The sequence below is a fragment of the Falco peregrinus genome, chromosome 1 (genome assembly GCF_023634155.1).
Source record: "Falco peregrinus isolate bFalPer1 chromosome 1, bFalPer1.pri, whole genome shotgun sequence".
Lineage (NCBI taxonomy): Eukaryota > Metazoa > Chordata > Aves > Falconiformes > Falconidae > Falco > Falco peregrinus.
Window position 1 is genome coordinate 147,000 of NC_073721.1, and position 24,638 is coordinate 171,637.

At 35.1% G+C, this 24,638-nt stretch overlaps 1 protein-coding gene across 16 annotated transcripts in view; it reads left to right on the forward strand.

The window, feature by feature from the left end:
* Positions 1 to 24,638, forward strand: part of CFAP46 (cilia and flagella associated protein 46) — a 99,209-nt gene that overhangs the window by 41,688 nt on the left and 32,883 nt on the right. For 11 of the 16 annotated variants that reach the window (XR_008746301.1, XR_008746298.1, XR_008746299.1 and 8 more), the window contains 19 exons: positions 2,413 to 2,636; positions 4,639 to 4,758; positions 5,085 to 5,252; positions 5,597 to 5,745; positions 7,076 to 7,174; positions 7,436 to 7,565; positions 8,516 to 8,662; positions 10,005 to 10,205; positions 10,493 to 10,599; positions 11,409 to 11,591; positions 12,375 to 12,510; positions 13,373 to 13,561; positions 14,283 to 14,471; positions 15,179 to 15,313; positions 16,250 to 16,429; positions 17,943 to 18,110; positions 21,491 to 21,588; positions 22,298 to 22,377; positions 22,804 to 22,955. Coding sequence is in view for 11 of the 16 variants with exons in the window: in XM_055798865.1 (XP_055654840.1) it covers positions 2,413 to 2,636; positions 4,639 to 4,758; positions 5,085 to 5,252; positions 5,597 to 5,745; positions 7,076 to 7,174; positions 7,436 to 7,565; positions 8,516 to 8,662; positions 10,005 to 10,205; positions 10,493 to 10,599; positions 11,409 to 11,591; positions 12,375 to 12,510; positions 13,373 to 13,561; positions 14,283 to 14,471; positions 15,179 to 15,313; positions 16,250 to 16,429; positions 17,943 to 18,110; positions 21,491 to 21,588; positions 22,298 to 22,377; positions 22,804 to 22,955 (2,855 nt within the window). In the remaining 5 variants the exon portion in view is untranslated. Of the gene's footprint in view, positions 1 to 2,412; positions 2,637 to 4,638; positions 4,759 to 5,084; positions 5,253 to 5,596; positions 5,746 to 7,075; positions 7,175 to 7,435; positions 7,566 to 8,515; positions 8,663 to 10,004; positions 10,206 to 10,492; positions 10,600 to 11,408; positions 11,592 to 12,374; positions 12,511 to 13,372; positions 13,562 to 14,282; positions 14,472 to 15,178; positions 15,314 to 16,249; positions 16,430 to 17,942; positions 18,111 to 21,490; positions 21,589 to 22,280; positions 22,378 to 22,803; positions 22,956 to 24,638 lie in introns of those variants that run through there. The other 5 variants (XM_055798795.1, XM_055798802.1, XM_055798836.1 and 2 more) reach the window with 5 other exon arrangements.

Genomic DNA, 24,638 nt, shown 5'->3' on the forward strand with positions numbered 1-24,638 from the left:
TCTATTTTGATAGGATGCCTCATTATTTAGTTGGGAAAAAAAGTATCTAATTTCTGAAACAATACTGTGTGGCATTAACCAACATCTGCTCTGCTATTTTTGTGTGGATAGATGAGATAGATCAGACAAGTACTTCTGCACTGAGTAAGGTAAATGTTCAGTATCTCTAGTATCACACATTTGATTAAAGTCACAGCAGTATTCTGTTCATAACTTTCTCTTAGTGGTTTTGTTTTAATGGGTTTTTTTAAAGCTGTATGGCGATTTGAAGTTTGTTCCTGTTCTTTAATAATCTTCCCACCCAGTTTCACATGGTTGTTTATGACTACTGGGCTTCTTACACTAATGTTTCAAGAAATTTTTAACAAAACTTTTAATGGAAACTGAAATAATATAATAAGAAAAATCAGATTCAAATATAAAACAACCCAGGTTGGAAGGGACCTCAAAAGATCATCCAGTCCAACATTTTGTGGAAGAGGAAGCCTAGATGAGATTATCTGGCACCCTGTCCAGCTGTGTCTTGAAAACCTCCACTGATGAGGACTGTACCGTGTCCCTGGGGAGGTTATTCCAGTGGTAGATTGTTGTCATGGTAAAAAATGTATTTTTCTTTCTTACATCAAAATGAAACCTCTCCCAGTGCAACTTGTGCCCGTTGCCCCTTGTCCCTTCTGTGTGACTTGTGAAGAGAGAGCCTCTATCTTCTTCGCAGCTGCCCTTTAAGTACTGGAAAACTGTGATGAGGTCCCCCTGAGCCTTCTCTTCTCCATGGTGAAAAGACCTTAACTCCCTGAGACTTTCTTCATAGGGCAGGTTCTCCAGCCCCCTGATGATCTTCATGGCCCTCCTTTGAACCCTCTCTGGTCTGTCTGCTTCTTTTTTGATTTGTGGGGAACAGAACTGGACACGGTACTCCACCTGTGGCCTTACAAACACTTGATTAGAGTGGGTGGGATGGTCACATCCCTGTCTCTGCTAGAAATGCCCCACAGCCCATGATCCAACTTGTCGTCATTGCTGTAGCAGCACTTTGCTGACTCATGCTCAGCTTGCTGTTCACCAAGACCCAGGTCCCTTTCAGCAAGGCTGCTCTCCAGCTACACAGATCCCAGTGTGTACTGGACTCTTTGGTTATGTTGTCCCAGGTGCAGGACCTTGCACTTGTCTTTGCTAACTTTCATACAGTTCTTTCTAGCCCACTTTTCCAGCCTGTCCTGCTCTCTCTGTAAGAAGGCTTTTCCTTCTGATGCGTCCACCTCACCACCCAGTTTGGTGTCATCAGCAAACTTGGTGAGGGTGCTTTTAATCTCATCATCCAGAACATTTCTGAAGATGTTGAACAGCGTGGGTACCGATCGTTGGGGGACCCCACTTGTGACAGCTGGGCAATGACCATTGATCACCACCATCTGCGTGCAGACTGTTAAGCCAGTTTCCTACCCATCTTACACACCACCTGTCCTGTGTGTATCTTGCCATCTCTATCTTTTATTATGAAATAACAAAATTAATCTGTTGAACTGTCCTTTTCCCTAACTTTATACTGTTTTACTCATGCTCAGAATTCACTCGCCTTGCCTGTTACTTAAATAAATCAATCTGTGACAGTTACTGGATTCTGTGATAGGTGTCATGTTCCTGCACCCTGGTTTATGTTGCAGAGCATTGATTTGATGTTGAAAGATAACTGTGTCTTTATAGTACTTCACTTTAAGCTGAAAATCTGCTGAAGTACTTGGTTTTGAGCTGAATTTCAAGCAGAGTTGGAATTTCTATAAAACATAAGTGTTTACTGAAAAATTACTAGAATTACACAGCATAAAAGAGAGGATTGAGTAGCAGAGTATAATCCGTAGTTGCGATCGAGAGCCATTAAGATATCTCGTTACAGACACAGAGATGAACTTGAGCTATGTTCTAGACTTAGTTGACATTGACACATCTGTAACTGGATTATTGCCCATTTCTGTATTGGAAGTGAGTGCTGGCCAGATCCACTCCTTACCTGCTAGGTAAGTTAGGACACAGTCTTCAGTCATGGCAGAAACCACTACATCAGGATCAAAAGGATTTTTGATTTGACTGCCACACTACTTTAGTGGTTGAAATAAGTAAGTTAGACCGTCTGTCCCACAGTTTTATTTTCAAGAAGATACAGTTAAAGTGTGCTTGCTTGCAGTGGATTTCATTTCTATGTCAGGCTTACATTTAATATACATAACTGTTACAATATTCATTGAAAATAGTACCAGTAGCATTGCATCACCATAAGGGCATCTTCAGCAGATGAATTTCCATTTTTCTGGATTTTTTACATACATGTTTTCATTTCAATTTAGAAATTTTAACTTTTAAATACATTTTTAAAATACTGTCACTGTGAGCATGATACTTGGTTTTTTTTAACAGAAAAAAATACTATACCAAAATTTTTGCCTACAGAAAATTTGAAGACAGACATTGGAGCAAATGGTACCATGCCCCAGATTACTTTGGAAGATTTGAGTAATATTAAACAATTGGAAGCTTTGTTTAGAACACAGACATTAATGGCTTTAATTTCTGGTTATAGTTCTCCTTTTCATCAGCAGCACTGTTTGATGGCATATGCTTGTATCATCCGTATCTGGCAGGTAAGATCGTATGAGAATACATATTGTATTGTATTATATTGTATTATAATGTGGCCAGTATATTTCAAGTTATCTTGTGCAGTTATGGTGCCAGCTATTCATCTGATGTTTTAACTACATCTTTATAATTTCCAATTTTATGGTCTAGTTAATATAGTTTTTCAGGTTTAAGGATTAAACAAGATAGTTGTTTCTCTTAGGAAAATAGAGAGCAGATGTTAACGATAAAAGCAGCGTCCTGTTGTTTCTCTGGAGTACATTCATATGTTTTGTGCAAAAGGTTCTAAAATTTTGTATTTTTAATTTGTTAAAGAATCTTAGTAGTGGTGGAACACATACTGAAGACATTGCTGACAGGTTTGAGGAATGGTAATTACAGATGGACCTTCACTTACGTTGATTCAAAGGGGCTGTCATTTGACTGGCAGGAATTGTGTGACACTGTTAAATTAAATTTGGATGTTGGTTTGTTAAGTTTTGAGGAAAAGTATAGACAGGCAGTGTTCACCAATTATTCTCTAACCACTTTTTCATTGTTACAGCATTTCAAATAAAAAAAAAATTCATTTCTCATTGATATGAATGCCTAAATTAAATGGCTGTTGAAAATCACAGCAAATAGGAAAATAATTATACATAAAATATGAGTGAATCTTTGAAGGGACCAAATCTGTACTTGATAACATTAATGCCACAAATCATTATAGAAAGAATCCTAGTGCTATAGATGGGACATATCAACTAGATTGGTAAGCTGTCACTTGTGCATAATTTTTATTCCAGTTTGCCTGCTACTTCTTACTCCTGTGGTAATTACAATCAAGCTTTCATTGTGAAATCATTTTAGACTGTAGCATTTGATTTAAGACAGGGATTTGAAACATAAAAATTGAATATATGTATTTTCAGATTTACATAAGCATAATTTTTAATATCCTGAACTTGACTGTTTGAGTACTTTACTAGAGAGAAAAAAGTATCTGAAAGGAGTATTACTGTTTGAATAAACTATTAACTAAAAAATTTAAGAGGTAATGCAGCTGTCAGTGCCAGTTGTAAAACAATGAAAGTAATTCTAAGAACTCATGTTTACAGCTGAACGGTACTGGGAGAAAAAGAATAAACGTGGCATTAAAGGAATGGAAGTACTACAAGACGGTTTAACCTTGTTTTGGAGTGCAAAGTAAAGCAGACTTGACTGCAGATGTCCTTTTCTAAAGCAGATTTTCAAGTGATAGGACTCCATAAATAATTCAGTAGAAGATATTAAATGTTCTCTGAAAACCTGAATAATCCAAGCCAAAAAAGCTGCCTCTGACTTTTTAAAAGACATGTGTACCCTTTAATTTGAAATTTTGACAAGTTGTGCAGCATACAGCATTATTTTCCCTCATATTTTGTATTCTGCTGTTGATCCCTCCAGCAAAATATATTAAGCTTCTCAAGTTAATGTGGTTTATTTTAGGTAAGATCAGAAGTTGTGCTGTTGCATGCACAGAGAACCTTTTAATGGCTGCTTTCATATGCTTAAATATTTAGAAATTTCTTTTATATAACATTAATTAGTAGCATTATAGAAAACTTAATCCAGGAGAACAGAGTAGCTCTTTGTGGTCTTCCAGTTTACTTTGATATGAAATTCATCCCCTGTAGAAGATTAAGCAATCTAGACTAGCAGTTTAAATAAAATAATTGAATTTGCAACCATATAGGTTAAAAAAGTAGCAGTAATAATTATCACAGGGATGATGTCATCTTTTGATGGTTCAGGTGCTTTACTGCATTGTCATGATCATCCTAATGGCTACACAAGTAATGAAATCATCTAGGAGTGTTTGAAATTTTACTTTTTTGAAGAAAGCTCTTATACAATACATAATATAGTATGTGACAATTGTTGGTTGCTGTAGATAGTGACTTACAGTGAATAATGGTTATTACTAGAAACTGATATTATTATTGAATATTGAAAATAATGAACTGTGATTATTTGATTATCTAGGTATCATTGTCAGCATCAGGCCCTATTGCAAAAGTATTATCAGAGTCTTCACAACTTACAGCTCCTCAGAAGGTACTAATTGCTCCTAAAAAAGAGAAGGACAAAAAGACAGACAAACAAGTAAGAACCCCTTTCCTGTGGAATTAAGAGAATAATTATTTTTAAGAGATCTTTCCTTTTGCTGATTTGTTAAATAATTCAGATGCTTTCCTGTAAAGACTCATAATGTGTGAAGATTTTCTCTGTGAATCTGTATATCATACCTTCACTTTTGATTGCGTGGACTTGACAGCTCAGAAATTGCCATTAAAAAAACCAACAAAAAAACCTTCAAAAGATATTCAGCAGATACATTTTTCTAAAATGTTAGTGGAATATTTATTACCAACAGGAATGTTAATTTGGCCTCATAAATGTCATTATTTTTTATTTTTTATTTATTATAGGTTGAAGTTTCTGTTGTGAAAGAGAAGTCTAAAGGGAAAGGGTCAGTTGATACCTTACCAACAAATGTAGAAGAATGGGCTCATTATGACTGTCCCAATGAAATCAGAGCTGCTTTTAAACATAAGACAAATAGTTATGGTATTAACTGGGATAATTTCCCAAAACCTGTAAGTATACTCCTAAAAATTCTAGAGCATTATTTAGGAAAAAAATGAGTAGCAGAGAACTATGTTACAATTTAGTTTTTCTGTTCAGACAGCTGTCAGAAATACTTCCTTGTCATAATATTCATTAATACTTCAAAGTGTTAGTCTATTCTCTGCATTCAGAAATGAACTTAACTTAAAGAATAAACTTGCTGGCTTTCTATGTACCTAGCTACTTTTTCAGCTTGAAAGTTTAATTATTTTTTTTTAGTAAAGTTTGGAACTGGAGATATAATCATTAATTTAAAATTTATTCTCTACAAAATTGTGCTTATACTGATTGAATTAAAAACATTTCTTTTCAGACTTGCACTTTGTATTTTATGGATGTTTTATCTAAAGAACTGCAGAAAATTTTTTGCCCCCACTTGATTCTTCCCATCTTTCAACTAGCTGAAGTTATCGCTAATGAAGTTGTGGAATGCAGAAGTCTGTCTGATCTCTATCACCTTCGGTTTGTAGCCTTTATTTTAAATAAAAGAGAAAATGAATGGCATGGACCATCCGTTAATATTTCACTAAGTAGTTAAAAGCCTTTCTGCAACTTACAGTTTTATATTTGTAATGCTTTTTATTTCTTTTAATTCATTTTTAATACATATTAGTAGAATTTTGATGAATTGGTTTGATTGTGGAATTAAAGCCACTAAGTTTATCTGTTACTAAATGTAATCTCCACAAGAAAAGGTGTACAAGATTATGAACTCAAGCCACTTTCATGTGAATAATTTTTGAAACGCCTTATTGTCACCCAACAGAAAAAAGGAAAGTAAAAAAATATTTCAATGAAAGTATTATATTTTAATTATTCAAAAGCCAGACTCCCATCTTGCATCAAAAAGGTATTGTCTTTAGCTTAAGAACCCAAATAAGTATCCCCAATAATCGCATTTTCTTTTACAGAGATTTGCCTTTTTGACTAAAATTCTGTTACTTTGAGTAATTAGACTTAAGGGTTTTGATTCAAAAATACTTAATATGCATGCAATGGCAAATAATTGCTGTTTTGGTTAAACATTTCATTGTGCTTTTTTGAAAGGTATTGCATAATGTTTGCTTAATAATTAACAGTTATAAGCAATAACTGTTTGCTTAATTCCCGACAGTTTGTGAAATGCTATATAATGTATTTTTAAAATACTTGAAACTGATCCCACATAACAGAATAGATACATATAGAACTGTGTGTTTGTCTGGGTTGCCAATGATTGCTTAGTTACTGTCTTACAAGTAAGTACTGAGTACAACAGTACTAATTTACTAATAGGAAATTGATCTTTAGTGAAGCTTTGCTAGACAAATTTTTTTTCTTGACTCTTCAAGATTTGTTTTTATTTTATGGTATTTTATCTATGTCTGTGACCTGATTTTTATATGTGATCAGATAGGTGTACAAGAATATATTACTCTTTACTCAATACAGAAAAGTAGGTTAGCACATACACGTGTATGGGTTTTTTTGCATGTGTTGTGAGACCATACTATTAATATTTTTGTACTTTTGCCACATCATTTTTGCCACTAAATTGGCGAGGTATGGGTTTGATGGATGGACTGGGGATACTGGTGGATGCCCTATCAATGGAATTGTTCAACTCTATCAATGGCTATTTTCAACTGCTGCATTTCTCCCTTTTTTATTTAAAATTTTTGTTATTGCCAATATTAATCAAGACATAAGAAGGCAGGATTGACAAATGTGGCATGTATGCTCTTTATATATAATGTGCTTATATGAAGCAACATATGAAAGATTCTGATTGTTTCTTTCTTTTTATTCTTAGAATTGCCCTGATATGTTCAGACCTAAAACTGAGTCAGGCATCTTCATATCATGAGAAGGCTGCTGGAGAAGCATACATTAGTGACTTAGAACAAGCAATGTATGTATTTTCACTACAGAGGCTGTATTTAGTTGGAATTTTTTTCCTTACAGTTGATGGATTATTGAGGGAAAAAATAGTCAAAACCGTGATCTCTTCAGACAAATTTGATACAGTAGCTGTGCCCTAAAATTCTGTGCATGATTGTTTTGTATCTGTCCACAGAGTGCGTGTATGTTGAAGATGCTAGCACACTAATATTTCATTACTAAATACTTCTAAAATACACTTGAATTTACTTTTTTTTTCCTTGTGATTTAGGTGTAGGCGAGATATAGCACTGAAAAAAGAAAGAAAAGTACATCCTAAGACAGAGGGAAGGAAAACTTTTTTTGAAAATGGTCAGCTGAATGGTGGTAGGGATGAGAATATCCTTACTTCAAATGAAAAGGTTTTTATTTCTGCTCCAGTTTCTTTAATAAATTACTCTTCAATTTTTATTTTAATATACTTGACAGTTCGTTTTGAAATAATTTTATACTTGAGAAATACATGAACACAGAACATCGTTAAAAATGCATACTACTAAAAATTCTACTGGCAGGCATCAGCTGAAAGTGAGCTGGGTTTGCCTGGCATATTATTTGTATTGTGGAACAACAAAAGTAGAATCTAGATTCATACAAAGTAAAACTGCTTTTCTACAAATAGAAGTTGGGACTAATGCAAATAAATAGAAAAGACTGAGAAGCAAAAAAGGCACTGTATTTGCTCTTGATCTTGGTTTTCTCTTCTTCCTCTCTCCATTACATCATTGCATACTGTTTTGCTCCCTCTAGTAGATTGTTTTAAAGGGGTGCAAATATTTCAGCTCTGTCTTTTCTGTCTCTTCATTAGGAAGGTGATTGCCTTACTGGTATTCTTAAATTTTACCTCCAGTTTCCTCTTTATTATGGCAATTCTGTCCTTGTTTTCATCATATTGTTTTGTTGTCTTTGTATATTTTTTCCATTCTTGTTCATTTAAAATGTAATTTTTTTCCTAATTACTAATCCCTCTTGCCTCAGCTATTTTAGCTCTTGCAAAGAGTGTTTCTCTTTGATTGTTTCAATTACTACCAAGAATCAATTTCTTCATGACAGTAGCAGATCCAAAGTAATCTATTCTAAAATTAGTTTTAATAGTATATACTTATTAGTTGAATGCCTTTTGAGAACTATAGAATGCAAATCTCACAGTAAAGCCGGTTTTCCTGTAATACAACGTTGAATTTTGAAGTTAGAAGATAAGAGCTGGACTGTGGGATATATCAAGAATTGAATATTATACATAATAACCATTTGTATTCCATCTAGTTCAGTTTTGAAATCTAGGAAGGTGTAATATTTTGTTGTTTTTCAGTTTTTTGAGGTAAATCCGGTAGCAGGAAAAGGACTGAGTACACTTTCTTTCCCTTACTTGTGGATAGAAAAAGCTGAAGTACTAATTCAACTAGGCTTGTATCAACCAGCAAGACTTCTGCTTTCAGAGGCCTATGCTGCAACTCAGGTACATCAGAAATAAAATAGAAAAAGAAACGTTAATAAAACGTGTATGAAAATGTTCATTTTGATGCAGTTGTTCATAATCATAGTAATAAAACTGTGAAAACAAACCTCGCCCGATCCCAAATGTGTCATTTAAGTTTCAGCATATATAAGGTGTATATTTAAATATATGGCACTTAAATCCAACTTTATGGGAATTGTCTGGAGATTATTTTAGCCTGTGAAGAGTGTCAGCATCTCTGTCTGCTTTGCAGTGACCTCAGAAGATGTATGTATATCCAAACCTTGTTTGTTAAAGTAGCTTAGGGACATTCAGGATTTGCTCGTAAGAGAAAGCATTTAGCTCCATCCTGTCAACGTTTTGGTAATTTGAAATTCTAGTTATACTGTTTTGAATTATGTTACAGTTTTACTGCTAACTGTTCTGATAAACAGCCACCGACACAGAAATAATGGCTTGCAGTTCTGGCAGATCTGAAATAAGTGCCTGTATGTTCCACCAAACAAATCCACGTCATCTCATTATTATGAAAAGTTTACATTAAAGATACTCTTCCTATATCTACCATTCTCCATTGTAGCTCTCTTCTTGGTTATATTGAAACATAATTACTGAAGTAAATCCTTTACTTTTAAAAAATGTAATTATTATCCTGTTACTCCACATAATTTTTCTCATGTGAGTAAAAAATGCTTATGTATATTTAGCATGAACCATGAATACTTTGAATAACAAAGATTAATAATAAATTATTAATATATATCTTATTAAAGCATTAATTTAGTATTGTGCCTTGAGAAGAGTTCCAAAGACATTAGGGTGGACTATAATTTTAATTATATAATTTCTTAATAGTATCCTGTATGTCTGAATGCTACTATACTATCTATACTGTACAGTATATTTGTCTCTTTTATACTACTAGTATATAGTTTATAACTAGCATAAAGTTGCATTGTAAATTTGCTGAAACTCTAGTGTATCTAGATCGTAGTTCACTAAAGAATTCTTCATTCCCATGTTTCTTCATCAGATACTGACAAATGGCAGTGGATATATGCATACTAAATAATAGAAAAATAGCTTATTTGACTTGTGAGGTAGAAGGTACAGGAACATCAAGAAATGTGAAGTGTATTTGAAGATTTTAAGTTCTTGGTATGAAGCAGACACTGTTTTTGAGAAAAATAATATAAGGAGCAACTCTGAAATTCTACAGATAATTGAGGAAATACCATTTGCTTATTTCTGTGCCTATTCATAAGTTTAAAATATGAATAGAAGTAAATATGAGTAGCAGTAGTGGATCTTTTGTATATAGGTCACATATCTTTCTTCCTAGGAATTGAGGGCCTTGCGTGATGTGTCAAGGTGCTTGTATTTATTTGCTGTATTGGCTAACCTGGAAAGAAACCACAGACAAGCTAAAGCACTCCTTGAGAAAGCACAGCTTCTAGGAGGAAATGAACAGTTTTGGTACAACAGTACTCTTAGTCTAATAGAAGCAATTCTAGAGGAAGAGGGAGAAGGAAAACAGAGCATGGTAAGGGAATTTTTTTATTTTAGTGGTTCCGTTTTTTTGCAGCAGTGGTGCGCCTCTTTCTGTGAAGAGAAATGTTACAGACTTTGTATTTCAATAAAAGCAGAAATAGGTGTTAAATGCAGTTAATGTTGTTTTCTCTGTTGTGCATTCAGCAAACATTGATTAGATTCTAAACAGGTGCAGGCCAGTAGGAATGAGATTTTACCCACAGAAGTTTAGATTGTTTTTCTGATCAGCTGTGTATCCTTCTATTGAAATAGAATTACAAATTTCTTTGTTACCTGCAGGCTTGTGAGATACTGGAACACATTGTAAATGTGCTCAGATCTGCTTTACTGAAGAGACCTAACAGGCAATCAGAGTTGGGTTTCATAATTACATCCCTTGAAGCCAGGTAACTGTCTTTTCATTAAAATATGGCCAGCCTCAACAATGCAGTTACATTGCAAATACATCTTAATTTTTGCCATTCAGTCGTATTTTAGTATGGTGGATTCTGTGGATTCGCAAATATTTTTCTTCTAGGTAATTTATGTTTATTCTTTTCTTTAAATTTAAATTTCCTTTCTAATTTCTTCATTCCTGTATGTAGTCCTACTACCTGTTAAGTTAGTAAGCTAGTTCAGGTACCGCAGCCTATTGTGCATAGTTTGTGGTGTAGGTTACCCAAAGCAGCAAGACACATTTGTCTATGCAGAGGTATCTGAGCAGATATTCCCACAATACTGCTGTAGTCTGCAGTATTGACCTACTTCTCACCATGATCCAAGAAACTTTTTTATGGTGAAACTTAACAGTGATTTTGGTTACATTGAAATCTAAGCACAGAGAGCTTAAAATGTGTTAGTAAAACGAGAGAAGTATATAACATTTACACATCCTTCTCTTTCCAGAAATGTGAAATTTTTGGATTAGAAAGGGAAGACTAATAGTTTCTCAGTTCATATATATTTGGAAGACTGATCAGGCCTAGGAAGTCTGAATAATTTGGTACATGGAAAAAATGACACCTCAATTCTAACCTGAAAATACAGTATTTTTATTTTTTTCAAGACCTGCTATAATTTGTAGACCACAGATTTAAAGAATGAAGAGGCTTTTTCTAGACTTCTTATAATTAAAAAGAGTACAGAGAGAAATGTCTGTTTCCAAACACAGCCTGTGCTTTTTGACTACTATCTTGCACTCAATTTTTGTTCCTAGGAAAACACTTATTCAGATACATTTCACCCGAGATTGTATGACAGTTAATACTGAGTCTTGTCAGTTGCCACATATGCTAGAGGAATCTTACAATAAATTAGTTCAAATTGAGAAGGACTTCTTTCATTATGGACATAAAAACTGCAGCGCTGAGATACTGCTAGAATGTGCACATATTCACAGGTAAGATTATATGTCGGATGAAAAACTTTTTAACTAGTCCATGAAGTGTACTGTTTACTTTTTTATAGTCTAATTAAAGATGGAAAAGAGCACATAATACTGTCAGGCTTTACATCTTGGTGTCACACATCTGTTTGCATTCTTGCTATGTTCCGTATCCAGAAAAATACTGTAGAATCAAAAATTCTTTTCACTGAAGGCAGAATTAATCCTATATGGTACTAGTGATTTTTATACTGGTTTTGAGGTCAAAACAAAGTATCGAGGTCTCCCAAGTCAGCTTTTTGTCTTCCTATTTGCTTCCTAAAAGCATTTTGGCTGCCATACCAGTAATTTTCCAGTATTCATGGGCATTTATGATTCTTACTGTTGAAATGGTTATCTAGGAATCACTGTAATAGCAAAAATGCAAAACACAGTATGCCTTGACTTGCAGCTGTTTCCAAGATGTCCCCTTAAAACAACAGGTATGTTTTGTATCTGGCTTTTCTGCCACTTTGTTCCTGGTGAATACATACTCTAGACTATTACCTGCATTTTTTTCTCTTTGTGTCTATAGCATCTTCTTGCATTGCAGCAGTACAGTTCCAAGAATAAGAAAGACCTTGGAAAAAATAATGTGTGAACATTCACTTTTCCTATTTTAAAAAAGCGTGTACAAAATTGTTCTATTTTATCTATTAATCAATTTGTTTAATATATTAATATGTTCAATAGTGTTGATACCGTAAGGATAAACACTTTTATGTCTTAGTTCCTTCGGTTATATGTTTTTTTTTTCAGAATGATTGCCAAGCAGGAAAGAAACGAAGAATTAAAACGTAGTCACTATCTAAATGCTTATAACTTAGCTCAGAGGGCAGTATCCAAAACAGAGGAAGTATTTCATAATGTTTGTAGCTTATTTGCAGTTAATGAGGTATGGATATATTCATTTTTTTTTACTACTCATGGAAAAAAAATCTAATTTAGTTGTACTGTTCACTTATTCCTGGATAATTCCTGGAAGTCCTAAATGAGATTATCTTCCTGTAATGGTAGGCATTGTTTGAATATAGAAGGAAATACTGCATGCCAAAAGAATTTACAGTTTAAAAAGGGAAGAAGAGAAGCGGAAATGAGAGGATTTTCCTGGTCTTTGTCAATTTCATTCAATTCTAAAATTTATCTAGTAGCTACAAAAGAAAGTCTAAACTTTGAGATATTTTTGATTGTCTAAATACCTCACAAGTTTAAAATTCTCAATAATAAAATGTTTATTTCTCAGGAGAAAAAAAAAGGTTACATAGAATATTATGTAAATAAAGAAAGCCTGTCTTCAAAATAGTGATTTTTGGGTAATGAAAGCCTGCAGCCAACTTCACTAGTGTGTCCCATTGTACTCTAAAATCCAGGGGGTTTTGTCTGCTTTGCCTTTTTTAAAGAGCAGGTATTTTTGTGCAGCTACCAAAACCATAAATATTAAAATTCTGGGTTTATGTACACATTTGTAACTCCTTTGGAATTAGATATTTGTATCAGGTACATAAAATGTGAAAAGTAGAAACCCAGCTGCTCTTTCTGTGCAGCTGCTTTGATTGATTTGTAATATATTTAACGTTGAAGTTTGTTTTTTTAAATTACTTTGATATCTTCATAGCAGTATCTCTGATCTATTGAGGCAATATTGTTAGAATGTTTGCTTCTTTAGTTAAAAGAAATACAACATTCTAATTTTTGTTAGGTAAATTTGCAAAAATACTTGAAATTATAATCCTACTTTTCTTTCTTTTGTATTTCAGACTACAAATATTAGTCTCCCATTAATGAGGCAACTAGCTAACAGGAAAATAGATCTTGTAGAAATTCTTTTGGATATTTTTCATCTTGTTATTACTATAAAAGATCTTCAAAAAGTGGGAGAATCATCATCCCATAAAATTCTGGAGGCATTCATCAAGGAAACTGCTGAAGATGATGCAGCAAAACAGGTAATACAAAACATTTAGTCCTATGATTTCCATATAAAAGGTATAACAAAGTTTCGAGGCATGTTTTCCATAGCAGAAGTTCTTCCACTACTGAGGAAACAGGTCCCCAGACCATTCATGTATTTTTGCAGCTAGGGAAAGTTCAAGTGTGTGGTTTTTGTCTTGGGGATGGCTTATTGAGGTTTTTTGGGGGTTTGTTTTCTCTGGAAGATTTTGTTTCTCAAATGCAGAGACTTAAAATCCACGAAGAGTAGCAGGGAAGTTACTTGAGACTTTGAAATTGCTGGAGGTTTTTTGCATTGTTGTCTCCTTTTTAAAACAGTTGGTTTTAAGCAGAACTGCCTAACCAAGCTGATGAATAAGAATGTGAGACACGCCCCACTGGAACAGAGCAGTAATTCTTGCCCGTTACTTTGTCTCTGACAATGACAATAGGTGATGCTGTTAAGGAAAGCACAGTGTCCCCACTGTTCTCCGTGGTACCCTCCCCTTATCCCGTGTTTTCTGCAGCACTGATTGTTGTTTGCTTATAGATGTTACAGTGTACTTTTTTTTTTATCAGTTGTTAATGAATTTGTGTATTAGTTAAAGACAGCTTATTTCTAATTGAAAGTGTAATCACATTTAACAAGTATGTTTGTATGTAAATGTGTGTTAAAAAGTAAGCTTATCTATGTGTGGGTATATATAAGCAAATAAGCATAAATATGTATTTTACCAGGACTGGAAGTGTGTGGAACGCACTGTGGGTCATATGATGCTGGCTCAGTTAGCAAACATACAGAATCTTTGTAAAGGCTGTCCTGACATCAAATCCAAATGCCTGTATCTCACTGGAAAAACTCTTCGTTTACTTGCCATTAACATAGATCCTGTATGTTCAGAGATTTACTGGAATCCAAATGTTATGGTATGCATTCTTTCCTGCATTTAAATTCATTCTGTGTGTAAAGTTTGTCTGCCACAATATTTTTTCTGTATACATTTGTATAATACTACTCTTTATTTAGAGCTAGGTTTTAGATATTGCATGCAAGCCATAATAAAAATGTATACTGATTCAAGTAATTTCAGAAGAATGCTTTTGTCTACATGCCATTCTCATGTAATTGTTTTTTTGATTCATTTGTGAGATATCTTAATTACCATAGTTAAAAAAAAATAAATCCTTGAATGCCATAAAGGGATAGGTAGGTTGGTCTCTGAATCTGTGCAAACAAAAAGTAATGACTTGTAGATTAAAATCTCAGATTTGTAAATTCCTTTTGTGTTGTAACAAGAGCACCATGTAAGAAAAGTTTATTGAGTCATTATAAATTCAGTGATGAATTAAAGTGTTCAGAATAAATTAACTGAGGATAAATATCAGAAAATAAACATGTTAGAGGTTGTTTGGGGAGACTTTTTAGTTTCTGTTAGTCATATTGTCATCATAACATATTAAGAAATTTTGATGCCTGATAATATTGCTGAATCTCTCACCATCAAGGGATTCATATAGTGAGATGATTTCTTTTAAGATGAGTTCCATTTTCACCTAGATTTTCACAAAAGAAATGAAGCCAGCCATACATAATGGAATGATTAATTACTCTGTTTTTATACTGTGATGAGTAGGAAGAAGCTAGATCAAATGTCACAAAAACTGTCCTGACTTCAGCAGATCGCAGCAAACAGGAAGTGACAAACAGCACTTTACCAACCAGTAAATGTCAATATGATAAGTATAGGAGGAAAATACAAGATTTAAAGGTATTATTAGTGTATGTACTTGCATTAGAATTTGAGTGCTTCCTTTTTATGGAGTAATAGTCAGAGTACCTTATCAGTTCTGTTTGAACTGATAATAGAAATGTTTGTAGCATAACTTTGATCTTACTAAAGAAAAAAAATTCCAGAGCACCCCTAAGAAAACAGCTTTCCATCACTACTCTGCTGTGTATCTCCGTCCTGCTCTTCAGTACACGCTGTTGGAGCTCCTGATGGAGCTTTCCCAATTGCTCACAGAAAGAAAGAATTTCTCCTTCAGTGGTTTCCCAGTGATTGAACATGTAGCATCCAGGATAAGATGAACAAACAGTTTTCTCTCTGCTTTACATATATGCCTTTCTAAGGGAGCGTAACATTTTGCAGACTGGGAACAAAGAAAGAAGTAACTTCTATCACAAAACATCTGTAAAATTACAAAATTTAAGTTGTACAATGAGCTGATCGCTGTAATGGCTGCAGTTCAAAGCACACTAAGAATTGGGAATGTACAGTTTGTGTTGCCAGTATAATCAATAAACACCTGAGATAAGAAATTTGTGGGTTTATTTGTATTAAGTATAGTTAACTGTCAATGGGAACAACTTTACTAAGAATTGACAGACAATTCCTTTGTTCTCAGTGGCTCATTGCCTGGAATTTAAATGCTGTCCTGCTAAGTACACATTTTATATTAAAGAAAGTATCTTACTAAAGCTTTTTTTTTAAAATATTTTATAACAGATGTTGGTGTCTGCCAAATAATTAATCTGTATTTGCATATTTTGATCATACATCAAGTAAATGCATTAAAAAGGAGATAAAGCATTAAAATTCATCATGAAAACTGATACTTTTTAATGCTAGTAATCTGTATACATAGAACAAATATTCAATATTAATACATATTTTAATATAAACCTTTTTATTTTTATCATCTAGAAGGAACAGCGGTTGGCTCAGAAATACCTTTCTCAATCCAGTGAAGCTTTGCTACAGTGTATGGGTATTGCGTTCAGTCGTAACATTACTGATGTGCTGGCTCGTGCTAGTTTTGAAATGGTTGAATGCTTTCAACAATTTGATCCAGTTTCAACTAGCCAGTTTTTGGCACTTCATCAGGTAATGGAGCTAATGTATTGTGCTTCTCTCCAGTATGAAAAGGTTGTTTTAAGTTACATTAAGCAAAAATGTCAATTCATGTAGCCTGAAAACTGGTCATACAGAACACAGTGCATGAATACATATAAGAACTAGCGAGTAATACAAGTAATCAGATATATGTTTGCTGAGTTCAAAATGCTTGATCAGTGACTTTTTAACAATTACCTATTGTGTTTGACTTGACGTTTTCAGTGATGGTTGCTTACATGAAAAGATTTTTAATATGGCAAGATTACTGTAATGTGATTAGATATGATGAGACATTACCACAAAATACAGTTTCATCCTTCCCTAACGAATAGTTTTAAAAATGTTTCTCTGGATTTGTTCATTCATTGTTTTGAAGCAGATAGGAAAAGTTTACATTCAATTTGTCAAATCAACACCTACACAGCATGGTCCCTTAGATGGCTCAAAGGTGAATGAATTGTTCATGTGAGTTTGTGCCTTCGCCACAGAGATGAATGGCTGTAAGGCTTATATTCCTTACATTAGGAACAAATAATACATACTTCCTACACCATCATCTCCATTGTAGAAATACAGAAATGCACCTTATGCTGATTTCCTTCCTGCCACATCAAGGCAACCACAAGAAATTATGAGAGACAGTAAGCACCTGCCTCTCTGTCAACACATAGATTTGCAAATACCTCCACCCATGGGTGGAATAGACTAGGTAGGTAGGCAGGTCTTCTGATAAATCAGAAAACAGCCAATACTGGGGTTTGTGGTTCAGTCCTTTATTCCTGTACTACTGTACCCCACCATATTACTCATGGTTTGCTTTCTTAGTGAACAAGCTAAGTAGAATGCATATTAAAGCACCAAAACCCTAAGTAGTCAGGTCTTTTAATGGGCAAAAAATTCTGCTAATTCTGTCACTATCCTGCCCAGAAAGGTTTATATTAAAAAAAAAAAAAGTTATTCCAAGTCAATATTAAATATCCCTTTAGAATTTTTGATTAGGTCAATCAAAATTGCATTTTTTTAATGTGACAGCTGCATTAAAAGAAAAAAATGCTTTAACTCTTAGCAACCATCAGTTCAAAGGACAGGATTGGTGTGTTTGCTGATAGAAAAAGATAGAAGGTCTTACCTTTCATATTGCTCTTTGTAGGATGTCTGTTAAAATGTGTGAAGTGATGGCTATACAGTAAAAGGCACAGAAGCACAGAAAAGAGCTTACTTGAAAGGCTAAATTCAGAACACAGGCATTTACCTTTCCATGTAGACCTTAGATGACTAAATGCAGGAACACAGATGATAAATGTAGTCAAAGAAGTCGATTCTCTCTATTCATATCTAAGAAATCTTCAGAAGTTATTGCCAGACTGTCTGCATTTGCTAATCTATCTCACCTTTCAAGCAAGAGACTTCTTTAACATACATATATGTTACAACAAACATAGAATATATATGTTTTTGTATTATTTTGGTGAGGGAAAATAAACATATAAAAATTTTGCAGAGCTGTTCAGCATCTATGATGATGAAGAGTATCCTTCTAACAGTTACGTCTGACACCAGCAGCTCTCAGCTGGCAGCATTACTGCATCTTCAGAATCATTTAAAACAAAATAGGAACACAAGTGATCTTCTAAAACAGGTGGAACAGCAACTGACTGCTACTTCAATGGTAACTTTTTGAGATGTGCTACTTATTAGGGGTCTGTGACATATATGTATGTATGCATACATGTATACACACACACACACAGAGGCATATCGTTTCAGTTATTCCTGGGATTCAATAATATTTGATCTGTTCTCTTTAAAATCTTATTTTTTTTTGTTTTCCTAATTTCAGTCATGGGTTGACTTGGTCATGAATTTTTATTACTATAGTATGTATGGTCCTGTGGTTTTGTTTGTGCTAGGTTATCCATGTGGCATGAGCTATGTAATTTAAGTCAGAAGTGAGATTTTAAGGATGCAGTTCCAGTTTGTCTTGTAGGTAGTTCAGTATAGCTGGATGTCAGAGTTGTGCTGTCTGCACACTTAAATCATTAATTCCATGTGAGTCTCGCCCAGTCGAGTTGACAATGCCATTGTAAAGGACTCTTGCAACAGAGACTCCTGTCACCATCTGGAGAGCATCCAGTCATCTTGTTTGAGATACTCATGTGTTCATGCAAGTGTTACCCTAAGAAAGGAGCCTGATTTTTTAATTTTTTTTTAAAGCACTCTTATCAAGGAAACAGGGCATCAACTAAACTGTAGTGTTGCAAACTGGATACTTAAATAAACCAACCAGTAAAATGTAATTCGTGTGACTTGTAGTTCTGGAGCAAATAATGGATAAAGTTTTCTGGGAATTAAGTACTCTTATCTTTCGGTCTCTGCTGGCTGAGAACTGTGTATTCTTCAAATGTCTAAGATGTAAAAGTGGATACCAAAACTAAGATTGGAAGGCTCTAGGTTAGAACTGAGTGAAATTAAAAACTGCTAGCAAGTTAGATGCAAAAGATTAGCACTAGCTGGTAGGGTTTAAGCATTTACAAAACGTGGCAAGCAGAGATAAGAGTACAGGGTAAGAAAAATAGTGGGTTTGGGCTAATCTTGGCTTTTCTCAGTATGTGCTGTATTACCTTATTTAGCAGAAGGAATAGGATAATATTTTGGTTAGAAGCCACTGTTTTTGAGTTGCTGTAATAATCTAACTGGTAACAGATATCCTAGCTGAAACATTCATCAGCACCCACCATATCTGTACCTCTTGCAGTAGCTCGGGAAAGAAAAGGTGGCTATCAAGACCACTGTTCATGGCTGCATTCTTCAACTGCATGATTCCTGGAAATGTGAGGTGCAAGAAAGCAGACTGGTGACTGAAGTAGTTCTCTCTGAGGGTATATTAGTGTTTTTTAAAATCCAGTTGATATTATTAGTTCAGATCGAGAGTGCACTTTCAAAGTGAATCTCCCAGTTGTTGTTGCTTACAGTGCTTTGATTTTCATGATGGTACAATGATGGTATGAGCTGGGTTTCTCTTGGACAAAAACCGCACTAGGTTCTCTGATGCACTCAAGCCACGTTGAACAGGCGTTCAGTCCAGGGGCCATCCAGAGGTAGTCTGAAGTAAAAATAAATGAAAAGTGTGCAGTGTATAATTCTGCTCCTGATGTTCTGTTGCACTTGATAACATAGGCATACCCAGAGTGTACCCAGTGTGCTTAAGCACATAGAACTTCAATCTGAAAAACATAAACATGGATGCTTAAAGGCAGCAGTCTCAAAAGACATTTATGGACCTTCCTGTATTAGGACTGGTTTTTCATCTGGAATCAGACTGTTTAGTCACTAGGAGGTTTTTGGTTGGTTTTTGTCATGTTTTCTCAGAAAAAGGTTGTATATTCTTTAGTACAATATATTTGTGGTGGGTTGACCCTGGCTGATTGCCAGGTGCCCAGCAAGCTGTTCTATCACTTCTCCTTCTCAGCAGGACAGAGGGAGAAAATATGATGAAAAGCTCATGGGTCAAGATAAGGGCAGGGCTCAAGTCACCCATTACTGTCCAGGGCAAAACAAACTTGACTTGTGGAAATGAATTTATTGCCAATTAATAACAGAGTAGGATAGCAGAAAATAAAAACAAAACTAAGAAAGATCTTCCCCCTGCTCCCCTTCTTCCCAGGCTCAGCTTCACTCATGATTCTTTTCCCTTCACCCCGGGCCGCCCAAGTGGCAGAAGGGAAATGGGGAATGCGGGTTGTGTGGGGTCCCTCCCACAGGAGACAGTCCTTCACAAACCTTTCCAGCGTGGGTCTTTCCCATGGGCTGCAGTTCTTCACAAACTGCTCCAGCGTGGGTCCCTTCCGTGGGCTGTGGTCCTTCAGGAGCGGACTGCTCCAGTGCGGGTCCCCCACAGGCCATAGTCCTGCCGGCAGCCTGTGCCAGCGTGGGTGCTGGCCACAGGGCCTGCCGGCAGCATGCTCCAGGTCGGGCTCTCCACAGCGGCACACTGCCCTTCAAGGCATATCCACCTGTTCTGGCATGGAGTCTTTCACAGGCTGCGGCGTGGACATTGCTCCACAATGGGTCTCCATATGCTGCAGGGGGACCATGCTGTGTCACCATGGTCTTCAACATGAGCTGCAGGGGAATCTGCTGCAGCACCTAGAGCACCTCCTCCCCCTCCTTCTGCACTGACCTTGGTGTCCACAGGGCTGTTTCTCGTGCATTTTCTTACTCCCAGCTGCTGTGCAGTGGTTTTACCCTTTCTTAAATATGTTTATCACAGAGACGCCACCAGTGTTGCTGATGGGCTCAGCTTTGATCAGCAGTGGGTCTGTCTTGGAAGCTGTCTGAAACTGTCTCTGTCAACATGGGGGCAGTTCCTGGGTGTCTTCTCAAAGAAACCACCCCTGCAGCTCCCCCTGCTACCAAAACCTTGCCACATAAACCAAATACAATTTTACGTAGTTCCTTTTGGTAAGGTATCCATTTTTAACAGAATTATGAGGGACTTTTACAAACAAAAGTTACAATGAAAGGTCCCTCCCTGCTAATATTCTGCAAGGATTTGATAGCATTTCAACTTCACAAGTAGTGTAGTGGCCAAAAAAGTCATGTTGTGAAGACTGGAATAAGTTACAGTATTTGTAATTTTTTTAAAATTGTAAGTTCTTCTGTGCTGCATAAAAATCAAATGATCACAGAATGGTTGAGGCTAAAAAAAGGCTTCTGAAGGTCATCTTGTCCAGCCCCTCTGCTCAAGCAGGGCCATTTGACCAGTGTCCAGATGGCTCCTGAATATCTCCAAGGGTGGAAACTCCACAACCTACTTGGGCAACCTGTGCTAGTGCTTGGTCACCCTTACAGTGACAAAGTGTTTCCTGTTGTTTGGACTGAGCCTCCTGTCCTGACACATCTGCTGAGTGATTGTTTTGGCTTTTTTTTTTTTTTTTTTTATATTAGCACCTTCTTTCCTAGAATCATTATCAATTTTCTGATGAAGGAAGTAAGATTGGGGTTTATAAAAATCTATTAAAATAATGCTACTTTTGAATTATTGTACAGGCATGGAAAAATCTCTGTATTCCTGTTGAACATTTTAATATAATGGATGAATTGCCATCTAATTTCTACATAATTATTCTCCAGCATTCAGAAGACAGGTATAAAATTCCATCATTTTGGTTTAGTATTCTGTTTGTTACAAATGTAATCTTTTTTTTTAACTGTAAATCATCACTATTTTGGTAGTTTATTACCTTTTACTTCTATTTTTCTGGACTTAATTAAATTTTAGGATTGTGAACAAATTAATATATAAATAAAACAGCCTGCAGCTCAAAGCTGTGTGTGGTTTTGTACTTCTGATTTCCCTAATCATCTCTTAAATCTCCAGAGGTCACTTGAAAGGTTTCAGGCCATTCCTGGTATCATCCTAAATTTTGTTGATATATTCCAGTTCTTACTGCTTATGCTCTTGAAAATGTTGGGGGGGGTGTCATATTTAGCTTTATAAAGCCACAAATGGTATCATTACTGCAGCCTAATTAGTGCCTAACTCGTAGATTGAGCTATAGCAACTGACTATAAGTACCTTCACCAGTCGTGAAAAGTCTTAAACAGTTATGGAACAAATAAGAATCTACCTTACAGGATATATAGCAATGAAAGAACTTTTCTTACAGCTCTCAGTTTGTTTCAGTCAGATTTTGCAGGTTTTTGCACTGCAAGGTGGGGGTATATATTGCATCTTGAGAGTGTTTTTGAACATGTTAAAGTAGAGGGTAATAATTGCTCATCTAATAAATTTGCTTCATATATACAAGGCTGAGCAGTCAAATAATCTACTCAGCAGTTTTCTGCTTTCCACAGATCAAATTTGTACAGTTCACTTCTGACATCTCAATCAGTAAGTACTGCACAGCAAAAAGGAGAACCCACTCAGCCACTGGGTAAGAGCTTCTTACATTTAAGAGATAAAAATCATTGCACTGATGTTATGAGAAAACTTGTATCTTTCACTTCTGCAGTTTTTAAAATTTTTAAATAATTTTAAAAATAATTAATAGATTTTACTAATACCAACGAAAAGTAAATACCTAAATACCTGCGTTTCATTATCAAATATAATGTATTTAGTCACAATTCACAGAATTTTTGTTTATATTTGAAGACTAAAGTTGTTACAGATAATTGTAGAGATTTTTTCACTGTAGTTTTCTGTATATATTTTGGGCTAAATACATATGTAAACAGTTACTTCACTTTCAAAGAAGACCATGGCTTTAGAAAACTGATGGTCTCTGAACAATCATTTCTTCAAGAAAAAATATGATGTCTCAAGGATTCTTAAGATGGTGTTTTCCTCCTTTTAATAGTGCAAGCTAAAGTTTCCCAGTTTCCTGTGAATCCTGAAACATTTTGTACTTTGTTGGAAAAAGTGCGTCTTTACAAGCAGCAAAAGATGAGGAGTCGTGGTAAACAGGCTGTCATTCAAAACGTGCAAGAGTGTGTCTCCGAAACAGATGTGGTAATATATTTGATTACCTTGTATTTAAAACAGGATGAAAAACGTACTAAAAAACTATCATAAACACTCTTTATGCAGAATTTTCAGTTTATTCCAAGTGTAGCATCCCTGGTCTTCATACTTGCTAAATGGTATGTAATCTTCTTCAAAATTAAATCTTTCTGTGTTGCTCTGTTACTATTTTCAGTGTCATTCAGCAGCTTTGAAATGTTCAGTAGTTTATCAGAACTGAAAATTGATGTAGTTGAGATCAATTTACTTGAAAATGCGCTATACCTTTAAGACTTGCATTTGCAAATGTACATTGCCTTTCATATCACATGAAAGCCCAAGCTGTCCCAGGAAAAAAAATAGAATCATAGATCTCAACCCTTTAATCAAAATTAAACTATCTTAGCCACAGATTTATTACTGTTTTCCAACACAGAAAAGTTTCTTTCTGTGGCACACTTGTCTTTTGCACTATAGCTGTTTATTTGGACACAGTTGATCGAACTCTTAGAAAATTTTGCTTCAAGGACATGTCATTGGAATCCCAAGTTTGTAGCTATGAACACTCTTAAATTCTAGTTTTCTGTTTCTGTAAGAAGGCTCAGTTATGTACGAACATTGTTTTCCACAATCGGTGAACGTGTGTAGCATTAAGGTACAGTGGAAAAGCCTGTGACTTTCACATGAGGTTTTAAGCTGCAAGGTGACAGAGTTTTCTCCACATGAAATATGCACGTCTACATCCTAGCATTCTAATTTACATTAATTTGGTCTCCATTAGACAAAACTTGGGGTTGTCAGTGTCAATCAAAATTCACTGTTAAATACAGCATATTAGCAAAAGCTGGTATAGATCTATTTCTATCATTAATATAAAGGTAAAAATACAGATCATACTGAATTTTCTGTACAAGTTTTCATTGTTTTAATCACACAATTTTGACACGTGGTTCTTGGAATTATAATTCTGTTTTACTCATCATGTTAGTTTCTTTCAGTTAAAATAGGGATTATTGCAGATGGTTGAAGTATTGATCATTTTTTGTCTTGTCCATGGCCTGCCTTTGTTGTAATGACAAGTTATATAAATATTGCTGTAGTTGCGTAAGTAAAGAAAAAGGTGATAAGGTGTCAGACAGAACAGACGAAAAAAGAAGAGTGGCTTAGGTTTTTAAAATGCATGTGCATTACAGCTTTCAGTAATTATGCATGCAGCCTGCACAGAGCTACTCAAACAGAGGTTTGAAGCTTTGGTGAAGTCCATTCACTAATACCAACAGTATTCACCATTTACTTGGGCTCATTTTTCCAGTTACTGGTTTTGTGTCCATCTATATTGGCTTTTAGAAGCTTCAGATTTCAGTGTCATCTTCTCTTACGTGATTCTGTTCTCCTCTTACCTATTATCCTCATTCTGTGTAGTTTTTTCCTAAATTGGCTCCACTGATCTCTCCATACGCTTTCATTTCCTTCTTCTACAGTCATCTTGCAGTTTCTCTCAACTTCTCAAAGTTTTCTTTTCGCAATTTTTTCCTGTTATTTAGAGCATCACGTTATCTTTTCTTTCTGCTGGACATCTCTGCTATTCCCCATTGAAAATGCAGAAATATATTAATTGCCTAAATAATAAATATTGACATCTTGTGTGGAATCCTATGTTAGAATATTTTGCAAAATGCTGATAGGAGTGAT